Source organism: Musca vetustissima, unplaced genomic scaffold (assembly GCF_032173495.1).
Source record: "Musca vetustissima isolate MV318-11 ecotype Yass unplaced genomic scaffold, APGP_CSIRO_Mvet_v1 utg293, whole genome shotgun sequence".
Taxonomy (NCBI): Eukaryota; Metazoa; Arthropoda; class Insecta; order Diptera; family Muscidae; genus Musca; species Musca vetustissima.
In genome coordinates this window covers 42,834-56,004 of record NW_026881923.1, presented here as the reverse complement: position 1 = coordinate 56,004, position 13,171 = coordinate 42,834, and the positions used below count along the sequence as shown (strand labels likewise).

The 13,171-nt window shown below is 28.8% G+C and overlaps 1 protein-coding gene across 1 annotated transcript in view; it reads right to left on the bottom strand.

Moving 5' to 3' along the window:
* Positions 1-5,800: 5,800 nt before the first annotated feature.
* Positions 5,801-13,171, bottom strand: part of LOC133328021 (potassium channel subfamily T member 2) — a 49,852-nt gene continuing 42,481 nt past the window's right edge. Inside the window, exons 13-16 of the mRNA XM_061536571.1 lie at positions 9,689-9,894; positions 9,286-9,628; positions 6,273-6,461; positions 5,801-6,170 (exon numbers count right to left, since the gene is read on the bottom strand). Of these exons, the coding sequence (XP_061392555.1) occupies positions 5,907-6,170; positions 6,273-6,461; positions 9,286-9,628; positions 9,689-9,894 (1,002 nt within the window). The 3' untranslated portion in view covers positions 5,801-5,906. The remainder of the gene's footprint in view (positions 6,171-6,272; positions 6,462-9,285; positions 9,629-9,688; positions 9,895-13,171) is intronic.

Genomic DNA, 13,171 nt, shown 5'->3' with positions numbered 1-13,171 from the left:
CTGAAAATTTTCAAAAAGTATCACAAAAAGTATCATTTTTTAAAAAAAGTAGCACATAACTTCTGAAAAAGTGTCACAAAAAGTGGCACACTTTTTTTACTTTTTATTTAATAAAAAACTATATAAAACATTACAAATAATTCATTTATGTGTATTTTAATATACAGTAAAATGAAAAAAACTAAATAAAATCACATATTCTTACAATATATAAGCGGTATATACTATTGGTCTTTTCCTGTACTGCAAGAATATACTAGATTTTACTATTTTTTTCGATATCATATAAGGCAAATTTGTTATCGTAGTAAAAAGTAGTAGATTCTTGCAGCAAGGGAACAGACCATATATTGTTATTGAATAACATTTATTTTTTAATTACTTACAGCCTGTTTTTGTAAAATTCCAAACGAACGAATTCGAGTCACTTACGACCAAACCTTTATTTATGTTTATAAAGGTTTTCTGATTCAAAACAAAAATAAATGACATATTTTTCAAAACCAAGGAGTTTGGTCGTAAGTCACTCGAATTTGTTTTATGAATAATCGCTTACATTTATGTACTTTTTTAAAAAAGTGACACAAAGTAACAAAAAGTTTCACAAAAATTCAAAAAGTGGCACATTTTGTATCAAAATTAAAAAGTATCACAAAAGTAGCAAAGGCGAAAAAAAGTGGCAAAATTGCCACTTTAGTGGCACAACGGTCACGCTGCTGGTACGGCAAATGGGAAATCTGAAGAAATTGCAATGGCACAAAACCAGCAAAATGAAGGGAGTGCTGCCAAATTGTTTTCGGCATTTTGCAACGCCTAAAAGTATGCTCAGAATTTCGCAAACTAACATTGAAAGTAGAAAACATACAATTTGGCAGCACTTCTGCATTTTTCTGTTTTCGTGGCATTGCAATTTCTTCAGTTTTCCCATTTGCCGTACCAGGCAAACAGAATCGTGTAGCCGCTATATTTTGGACAGAGGGTCAAGTTCAAATGGCCATAACTCGGCAACGAATGGTGATATTTGAATGAAACTTTCACTATCGGATAGGGGAAGTAATGTAGTTTTTATGTGTATCAATAAATTACAAGGAAAAAATTGTTAAGATGGTATTTTTTACTAAAAACAACACGAATGGATTTCCTAAGGAAATTTTTGTACCAATAGGCTGGAGATCTTTATTAGGAATATTAATCCAAGTTTTAAGAGGGGCAAGAATTAGTTAAAGAATATTTTTTCAACTGCCAATAGATCGTTTATTTTTTAAAGAAAAAAATAATTTTTTAAAGAATGAATTTTTCTTGATTTCTTGATTGGTGTCCTGGGTGATTTTTTACAGATATAAGCACCCACAGTCCTGGGGTCCAAACAACCAAAGTCCTGGGGTACTGTGTAATATATTTCTATAGAAAAATTCACCCACAGTGGACCATTTTTTTATATAGAAAATATCAACCACAGTCCTAGGGGGCCTGTGTGATTTTTTGAAATAGAAAAAAAACTCCTACAGTGTTGGAGTTTTGTATGATATTTTTCTATAAAAAAATGCCCACAGTCTTGGGGTCCTGTGTAATATTTTTTTATAGAAAAATTCACCCACAGTGGACCAGTTTTTTATATAGAAAAAATCAACCATAGTCCTAGGGGTCCTGTATGATTTTTTTATCAATAAAAATGTGTTCTTGAGATTCTGGTTGGTATTATGGAAATAAAACAAAGTGAATATTTAGTTTAGAATTTATTTATTTTCATTATTGAACAATGTCATTTCAGTTTTGTTTTTTTAGTTGTTTTTTTTACTTTAATATTCTTGCATAATTCTATTTTTTATATATATATACTTCAATTTTCCCGTTCATTTCGTATAACTACATTTTCTTATATCATTTCTCTAGGGGTTTTTCGTTTTTTGTTATATTAGTTTCTTTTTTAAATATATATATTTTTAAATTTGTGTTTAAAAAATGGAAACTCAAATAAAAAAACATTAAAAAATAAAATAAAAAAAATTAATAAATAAAATATTAAATTTAAAAGTAGATATTTTTTTAATATTGAAACAGAGGTAATGTTTGTTTAATAAATTATTTTGTATAGAAATATAAAAAAGGATGAAATTAGGAAATAAAAACAAATATTTAAATTAATAACGAAGACAATTTAAATCAATTTGTTTAATTAAAATTTATTTTTTGTTTCATTTTTTATATTTTTTAATAGATTTATTTTTTATTTATAGATTTGTACATAGTTGTTTTTTTTTCTCAATAATGGGTTTATTTTTGTGTATTTATTTTTTCCTATTGGGTATTGAAAATTAAAATCCAAATTTTTTGTCGTATAATTGTTTTATTTAGGGTTCAGCTTTTTTGTTGTTGTTGTTGTTTAATATTCTACAAAGGTGCAAAAATAATTGTTAGTTGTCTACAAAGGTTCAGTAAAGAGACATAGATTTTTTTGTCATGTCCGATTTTTTGAATTTTGAATATATACAGATTTTGTGTTTTATTTAATTTTTTACTATATTATTCTATAATATCTTCATTGTTTGGATTTTCTTCATTTTTTAGCGGAAAACAAGGCATTATTGTTTTTTTTTTTTGTATAAGAGAAGGGGTTAGAGGTTATCAGAACCAATACATTTGATCCAATTAATTGGTGAAACGAAAACAAGGGCAAATCTTATGTAAATATCTATAAAAAATTGTAAATGTCTAGAGAAAAGATTTTATCGATAATTGCAAAACTTTGATCATCAAGCTCGACTCGAAAGAGTATAAATAACCACTTAAAATTACTTTCAAATGATCACTGCCCTTACAAGGCAAAATTCAAATAACAAAAAAATAACTTTTCACTACAGAACATTTATTCGATAACTTTTCTTTATGGAAATATTATATAGATAACTTTTCTCTTTAAAAAAAGTTATTATCGATAACTTCTCTCCGTAAATAAGTCATTATCGATAGCTTTTCCCTATAGAGAAGTTCCTTTTGATAAATTTTCTCTATAGAAAACTTACTATCGATAAATTTTCTCTATAGAAAAGTTAATGTCGTTAACTATTCTCCATCAAAAAAAATATTTCGATAACTTTTCTCTATAGAAAAATTATTATCGATAACTATTCTTCATAGAAAGGTTGTTATCGGTAACTTATCTCCATAGAAAGGCTGTTGTCCATAGCTTTTTTTCTACATAAAAGTTATTTTTTTCGATAACCTATCTCTATAGAAAATTTATTATCGATAACTTTTCTCTGTAAAAAATGTATTATCGATAATTTTTCTCCAAAGAAAATTTGTTATCGATAAATTTTCTCTATACAATAGTTAATATCGATAAAGTTTCTCATTCGAAAAACTATTATCGATAACCTTTCTTCATAGAAAAGTTAGTATCGATATATTTTCTGTATAGAAAAAATTTTATCGATGACTTTTTTTCTATAGAAAAGTTATTACGATAAGTTTTCTCCATAGAAAAGGTTTTATCGATAATTCTTTTCTATAGAAAAGTTTATCGATAATCCGTCTCTATAGAAAAGTTGCTATCGATAACATTTCTCTCTATAGAAAAGTTGTTATCGACAACTTTTCTCTATTGAAAAGTTATTTTCAATAATATTATTTTATTAAAAACTTAATAATTTTTATTTATTGTTCTTATTGTAATATTCATTTAAACAATTGGTTCCGTTTTGTGCAAAGTATTAGCTAGGGAAAAATAAAGAGTGGCAGATATAGGTCAACATGATAAATGAAATGTTACAATTTATTCTGTTTTATCATATTTATTTTTTTCTTTGTTAAATTCATGTAAAGCATTTATTGTTTACCAAAGCGTCTTCTTTTTTTCAAATGTATTTTTTTTCATTTTTTTTATTTTAATGCTTTTTGGCTTAATTCTAAACATTATTATTAATTTCTTGGGGAGGTGATAAAACGAAAATAAAAAAACATTTTAATGGATGTAATGCTATTTACAATAAATTTTGAAAACTCAAAAGAATCAATTTTACTGAAAAAAAATAAAATAAAATTTATGAGGTTTTTAAATGAAAGTTTTTAACCAATTGCCCCCCAACCAAATACATTAAAAGTGAAAACCAATAGTAATGAACTTGCATTTATGTTTTATCTACATTTTGTGTTGTATTTGTAGTAACTACTATTTTTCTTTGTCCCTTAATCATGCCTATTCATATATTTTTTTGTTTATTTTTTTCTCTAGGCTTATTTTCAAATATTTGTTTTTTTAATTTTTTAACTACAGTTTCTTTGTTCCCAAAACACACTTTGTTTATGTTTTTTTTCAGTTTTTTTGAACTGTAAAATCAGATTTTGAAATTAGTTATATTTTTTTAATATATTTTTTAATTTTGTTATAATTAATGTATGATTTTTTAAAATTGACAATTACAATTTAAACAATTTAGTTTTGTTCAATAAATAATTTTTTTATTAATTTTTCGTAAGGGATTTTGTGTAACAAATAAAACCAGGGTTAGTTTAAAACAAAATAATAAATGTTAGTATGTACAAACATAACGAATGAAATAACAATTTTAATGTTTTAAGATGACTAGTACAACTCAGTTGTTCTATTAATTTTTCATAACTTTTTTTGAATAATTAATAAAATTAAATAAGAAAAATTTATCGATAATTTACTTTGTATAACGGAAACTTGTCACTTTCAATATTTCTTTAAAGAAAATGTATCGATAACAATTCTTCTATACAGACAAGTTGTCGATAACAATATTTCTATAGAGATAATTTGTCGATAACAACCTTTCTATAGAGAAGAGTCGTCGATAACAACAATTTTTCGATAAAAACATTTCTGTGGAGAAAAGTTTTCGATAACAATATATCTATAGAGAAAAGTTTTCGATAACAACTTTTCTATAGAAAGAAGTTGTCGATAACAACTTTTTTATAGACAAAAGTTGTCGATAACAAATTTTCTATAGAGAAAAGTTGTCGATAACAAATTGTCTATAAAGAAAAGTTGTCGATAACAAATTTTCTATAGAGAAAAGTTGTCGATAACAACTTTTCAATAGAGAAAAGTTGTCGATAACAACTTTTCAATAGAGAAAAGTTGTCGATAACAACTTTTCAATAGAGAAAAGTTGTCGATAACAACTTTTCTATAGAGAAAAGTTGTCGATAACAACTTTTCTATAGAGAGAAGTTGTCGATAACAACTTTTCTATAGAGAAAAGTTGTCGATAACAACTTTTCTATAAAGAAAAGTTTTCGATAACATCTTTTCTATAAAGAAAAGTTGTTGAAAACAACTTTTTTATAAAGAAAAGTTGTTGATAACAACTTTTTTATAAAGAAAAGTTGTCGATAACAACTATTCTATAGAGAAGTGTTCTCGATAACAACATTTTTATAGAGAAAAGTTGTCGAGAATAACTTTTCTATAGAGAAAAGTTGACAATAGAGAAAAGTTGTAATGTTGTTGTTATCGAAAACCTCCGGCTTTAAAGAAAAATTATCGATAACATTTTCTCATTTATAAAATGTTCACAGCATCGAAATAATTTTTTTTGTACAACATAAAACAAAATCATATTTTGTGTATGTATGTGGGTGTGTTTATGAATAACATTTTCTTTTGTTGTTGTTATCGCTTTTGTAACTTATCGATATATAAATTTAAATTAAATTCTAAATATTAAATTAAATTCTTTATTCATAAACATATCGTTGATTTTGAATTTACTAATTGTTATTGTTTTTGTTGTTAGACTACGACTATGGTACACTGGGTCCAAACTGGGTCGCAGCACCCCGATGTCAACTCAATCTCGTTTGGCTCGATATTAAATCCATTTATTTTTCTTCGATATTGAAGAGCGGAGTCTGCGACCCCACATAAGGTTGTATCATACAATTGTACCCTGCAGATGTTGGGGCGATTGCACAGCGGAGTTTTGTGATTGATCCTGGGGCACTTGTAGGGGGCTATTTGGATTCGAGCTGCCAGCCAAGTCAGCTGTGTTAATGTTGAGGGTGGAACCACCGCTGCCACCTCCGCCGCCGCCTCCACCACTACCACCCAATGAGGAGGGATTGATGCCACCACTCTGTGCACTTGGGACAATACAGGGTACACCCAGAATGGGTGTTGGCTCTTCGGGTGGTGTGACCTGTAATGAAATGCGATTCTATGGGAAACACATTTGAGGAAAATCGATTATTAGTATTATTATTTATATAAAATTGTTATCGCTCTGTTCTGCTTGACTTACCTCCATACCAATGCTGCCATTTAAGGCAATTTTAATGGGATTTGTGTGATTGGTGGCCTGCATCAGTGTGGTAAAATGGCTAATGCCAATCTCCTCCAGTGAAGATTTTCGGCGACCCGTATTAATGCCCACATTGGGTAAACCCTGACGCAGTGATGATGAACGACGCAGCAGAATATCATTATCGATCTAAAAGACAAACGGGCGAGAGAGAAAAAACAAGGTCCGAAACCCAAAAATAAAAACTATTCTAAAGGATATTTTTCTCGTTTAAGAAAGTTATTCGAAAAATTCGAATTTCAAAACATCAATTAATTAATTTAAAAGTAATAAATTGTCAACAATTAATTAATTTACAAAACTATAATATTTGTTTCCAATCAAATTAATAAAATAATGTAATGGCATTAACACATCAACAACGGTATTTGTGGTGAGAGATAAATCGTAACACGCATGACTCATGGACGACGGGATGCACTGACAATGTCCTCTGTCATCAGAATTCATCTTCACAGCTGGTGTAACCATCCAAGAAGTGCCTTGATCAATAAACCTTTTCCGCACAGACACACACATACAAGAGGTGTTGGTGGTAGTGCTCATAGTGGTGGTGGTGGTGATAATCGTGATGTTCTATTACGAGTGGCTTTTTCCCAATTAACTCAAATACCAAAAATATTTGAGATAATTTTTTTTTTTTTAATTTTGAACCAAAATTTTTAGGTTTTAATAGTTTTTTTTTTTTGTAGGGGTAAGGGTTAGGACAGTTAGCACACAATCACAGTGGTACAAAAAATAGTGCAGCCAATTATTTTAGTGGTGATAGTTAAATGAGAATGTGTTAGTAAGACAAATAATAAAAAGAAATCGAACACAATTGGGGGAGAACAACGATTACCAATTTCTACAGGAAAGCAAAGGCCGAGTTGAGGCAAAATTTTTAATTTTACTACAAAAAATTACAACAATAACAAAACACAGGAACAAACTTAATAAACAAAAAATATTATCAACACTACATTTAAAGAATAATTCTAATATGTTCTTTAGAAAATCAATTTTCGATAAACTTTCATCGAAGAAAATTTGTTACCGATACATCGGTCTGGAGAAATTGAGAAGAGTTCATTACAGAAATTGATTATCGACAATCTTTTAAAATTAAAATTATTGTCGACATATTTTCGCTTTACAAAAAATTGTTTTCGATCACATTATGTATGTTACGTTTGTTATCGATATACTTTCTCTCAAAAAAAAAAAAACTTTTATCGATCATTTATCTTGACAGAAAATTGTTCTCGAAGATTTTTATGTATATAAAATTTGTTATCAATTACGTTTCTTTATAGAAAACTTGTTATCGATAACGTTTCTATATATAAATGTTGTAATCTATACAGTTTCTCTTTCAATAAGTTGCAATCGATAACTTTTCTATATAGACATTATTTTATCGATACACATTCCCTACAGAAAAATTGTTGCCGATGACTTTTCGCTATAGAAATATGGAGAAGTTGCTTTAGAAAACTTTTCTCTATAGAAAAGTTGTTATCGTTAAATTTCTCTCTGAAAATTTATTATTGATAAATGTTCTCTATAGTAAAATTATGATATCGAAAACTTTTCTCAATAAACAAATGGTTATCGAGAACTTTTCTAAACTTGAAAAATATTATCGTTAACTTTTTTCTATAGAAAATTTATTATCGATGACTTTTCTCTATAGAAAAGTTGTTATCGATTACTTTTCTCTATAGAAAAGTTGCTATCGATCACTTGTATCGATAGAAATGTTGCTATCGATACTTGTATCAATAGAAAAGTTATTATCGATAATTTTTATATATAGAAAAATTGTTATCGATAACTTTTATCCATAAATTTATTATAGATAATTTTTCCCTATAGAAACGTTGTTATCGATAAGTTTTCGCAATAAAAAAATTATTATCGAAAATTTATCTCAGTAAAAAATCATTATCGATAACTTTTTTCAATAACAAATTTATTATCGATTTTTCTCAATGGAAAATATGTTACCGAAAAGTTGTTATCAAAAGTTTTACTCCACAAACATGTTGTTATCGATGACATTTTTCTATCGGAAATTCTTTTAGACGACCGGAAATTTGTTATCGAAATTTGGAAATTGGGTGCTTTTCTTCAAAAATCATTATTATCGATAACATTGCTTTATAATTTAATTTTGAAAGAAAAATTTATCGATAACAACTTGTTCAACTCGTTTTTGACAATTTATCTTCATGGACAAATAATTATCGATAAGTTATAAAGGTTTTTCCCTATGTAATTAGTTATCGATACTATTGAAATTTTTATATTTTTTCTATGGAAAAATTGTTATCTAAAAAAAATTTTTAATAAAAAATTGTTATCGATAATTTTATTGCCTATGAAAGTTATTATCGGTACATTTTCTCTATAAAGAAGTTGCTATCGGCAACATTGCTCTATAGATTTTAAGTTATCAATACATTTTCGGCCGTTGGAAAGTTGTTATAGAAAAATCTTATTTATAGAAAAGTTGTTATCGATCACTTTTACAAAATTAATTATCGAATTTCGTATGGAAATATAGCGATGGAATTTAAGTTACAAAAATAAACATAGCATAATGAAGCCTTTGATACAAAAATATGCTTAGCATTGAACAAAGAAAAAACAACTCAACAAAAAGTTTAGAATTTTTTGGTGGAAAACACATTTATCTGCCAAGGAACTGTGTGAAATAAGGCAACTGTTTAATGATCAGCAATATTGCAATGTTGTTTCCAAACTAATTAACCTGCATACACACAGGTCCTTAACAGATAACACAAAACACGGGAAGACAAAACAAAACCTAAATTCGAAAGCGGACAAACAGACGCACATTAGCTTGCGTAGAAAATTCAAAGCAGAAGAAAAACCGAAACCAAACGAAAGCCAAGAAACAAGACCAAACGAAAAAAACATAGGTGTGGAATTTTTAATTATAGCCAACCCGTAATGAGTTACTCCGTCCGCGCTGCGAGCCAACAACCGTAGGACTGTCGGGTAGAGAAAGAGAATTGGATTTAATTTGTTGTATTGGCGGCGTGCAGCGTGGCGAAGCATACCCGGCCAATGTCTGGACACTTTGCATTTGCATGGGATTGAGGCCAGCCATGCCCGATCCACGTCTCGAACCGGCACCCGCATTGCCGCCCACACCCACTGGGCCGACATTGGGACCGCAGGCCGCACCCAAATTGATGTTGGAACAAAATGATATGTTTGATTTGCGTCGTGAATTATGACGTTCAAAGGTTTTCTGGGCTGAGAAGGGTGAAGGTCGTACTAAATATCTGTAAAAAAGGAAATCATTATTTGTTAGGTGTGTAAAGGGAGAGAGAGAGTGTACTCACATTACATCGCCTTCTTCTAATTTAAGATCACAGCTCGGATTGATTATCACATACGAGAGATGGTTGCGCTTTTCGCTGACATCATCATAATCAATGGTGGGTAAATTCAACGACTCCATGCGACTGCGCACCAGATTGGCAATTTCCGCCCTTTCGATTTGCTGGGCGTGGTTGTCGCGTGCCTCATCCGCCAAATTAATCGAATACTGAAAAAACATAGATGACTGCTCTACGATTAGTTTCTCAAATATCGAAACGAAATCTAATGCGGAGATAATGATGTTCTCTCTCAATAACGTTATTGCTCCCTATAAAAGTGTTCGAGAGAGAGGGAGAGAGGGAGTTACAGCATCATTATCTTGGCATTTTTCTCATTTCACAATACAACGATTTGGGGTGAGTTACTTGATTACATTTTTAATCTTAAATTGTATGTGGTTAGAGATGAAGAGAGAAAAAGTAGTTCAAAAAAAGGAGCTAACTTTTGTTTTGTGTTGAAAAGCACACTAAGTTGACATTTCCTGTATATGACATTTTGCTTAGTTATAGAAATGAGCAGTTGCCATGTGTCATCATTCTTCATTCATTTCAATCCGTTTTTTGTTGGTTAATCATAAAAGCGTTTGTGTTTCAAGTAATTTTTGTTTTTTTTTTCATCTACATCAAGGCATTAGTTTTGAGTATTTTTTTTACAAGTTTTTTGTTTTGTTTTTTATTAGAGAGAATGCTTCATGCTACAATCCACTACAAAGTTAATTGTTTTCCATACAAAATACAAATATTTTCATTCAGTTAGAGACTTAATTTTAAATTTAGTTTATATTCAACATAACGAGACATGATTTGTTTAGTATCTAAGAAAAAATTCTAATTTACCTACCTTGATGGAGAAGTTTTGAAATAAAAAAAAATATAAAACCGTGATGATTTATTTCGGATACGAAGGGTCCTACTGTATGGTCTAAATTTGAAACCTAGCCATGTATATAAATAAATTTATTTGCTATGCTAATCTATAACATAATCTATAACATTCCAACTTGTATAGTTGTTATCGCTAGGGTTTCTTTATAGAAAATGTATTATCGATAATGTTCATCTATGGTAAACATGTTATCGGGAATATTTATCTTTAGAAAATAAATTATCGACAAATTCCCATACATAATACCGACCACCAACGAGTTGTAATATTCTTATCGACAACAAAGCTTCGTGTCGATAATTTTGCTTCACAAAAAAGTTGTTATCGATTAATTTTCTATATACAATAGTTATTATCGACGAATTTTCACTTTCGGAAATTTGTTATTGATAACATTTCTTTATATATAAGTACTTATCGGTAGCTTTTCTTAATAGAAAATTTGTTCTCAATACATATTTTCTACAGAAAATTTGTTATCGGTAAATATTCTCTATAGAAAATTTGTTATCAAACACTTTTCGCTAAAGAAATTTTGTTATATAAAATTTCTCTATAAAAAATTTGTTATCGATAACTTTTCTCAACAGGAATTATGTTATCGATAACTTTTTATGTTGTTTTCGATCAATTTTCACGACTTTTTATGTTGTTATCGATAACTATTCTCTATAGAAAAGTTGTTATCGATAACTTTTCTCCATATATAAGTTCTTTTGATAACTTTTCTCTATAGATAAGTTGTTTTCGATAACTGTTCGCTATAGAAAAGTTGTTATCGATAACTTTTGTCTAAAGGAATGCCGTTATCAATAACTATTCTATATAGAAAATATTCTATCGATAACTTTTTTCTATAGAAAGTTTTTATCGATGATGAAAAGTAGTTATCGATAACTTTTCTCTATAGATATGTTGTTTTCGATAACTTTTCTCAACAGGAAATTTGTTATCGATAACTGTTCTCTATAGAAAAATTGTTATCGATAACATTTCTCTAAAGAAATGCTGTTAACAATATCTATTCTCTATGGAAAATATATTATCGATAATTTTTTCTACAGAAAAATGACTTTTCTCTATTAAACAAATTATTATCAATAACAATTCTCTATAGATATGTTGTTTTCGACAAAATTTTCTTAGCAGGAAAGTTGTTATCGATAACTATTCTCTATTGAAAAGTTTTTATCGATAACTTTTCTCTACAGATAATTTGTTTTCGATAACTTTTCTCTAGATAAGTGGTTTTCGATAACTTTTCTCTAAAGGAATGTAGATATCAATAAATAAAAGTTGTTATCGATTATTTTTCTCTGTAGATATGTTGTTATCGATAATGTTTTTTATAAGAAAGATGTTATAGATTATATTTTTCGACATACCAGGTATTATCTCTCACATTTCTCTAAAGGAAAGTAGTTAACGAGAACTATATTGTGATAAGTTGTTATCGAGAAATTATCTTTATGAAAATTCCAATATCAATAATCTTTATAGAAAACATTTTATAGTAAATTTATCTCTATAGTAATGGTGTAATCTAAAACTGTTTGCGATAGTAAATTTGTTATCGATAATATTTCTCCACATACATATAAGTTAGTATCGAACACATTTCTTTATATTAATATACTTATCGACAAGTTTTATGTAGAAATTTGTTAAGGAATGTTGTTTAAATGGAAAAGATGGAACATTAATCGAGAAAAACTTTGTTGTCGATATAAAAAGGCGTCGGTCAATGTAAAAGTAATGTTGTTAGCGATAATATTTCTCAGCATACGCATTATTATCGACTTTTTTCTCAGTAGGAATGTAGTTATCTACAACTTTCCTGTGTACAAAATTTGTTATCGACCGATTTCAGTGTAGGGGTGTTTTTCTGGTAATTATTCTGCTCTATATATAAATATTAGGATCTCTAAATTTGTTAACCGCCTCTTATACTAAAATTGTTTCTATAATTTTCTTTGTAGGTCTGCGTTTTGCTATTGCCTCTAAAAACTTAAATTATAATACTTTGATTAAATCCTTAAATTCCATAATCAATTCCTAATGGGGTTTCATCTCATATAGTGCTGAATGGTGCATCAGAAATAACTTTAAGATGTGATTACTAGGTTGTTGTTGTTGTTTTATTTTCCATTTTCTGGAAATTATGTATCTACATCTGTTGAATCTATATGTACTTACTGTAGATCCTTTGCGATCGGAACATCCACCCAAACATGTTGTTGACTTATGGTGTTGTGGATGGCCACTATGAGGTGTATGAGGGCCACCCGATGATGGTGGTCGATATGTAACACTGTGCAATACTTCCTTACTATCTTTACCCGAATCTGGCGTAACAGTTGTCTCCTCATCATACTGTACGTTCATTCGATACCATTCCGATTTTAATTATTAGTTTTGTGTGATTTTTTTTTTGTTACGAGTTACGAGGAGTGGTAGTAGAAGTAGTTTTTTTTTGTAGTAGTAGTAATAGTAGGAGGTTAGTATTATACGAATGGGCGAACGAATGACAGTTTGTTTTGTTTTTTAGTTTAGATACA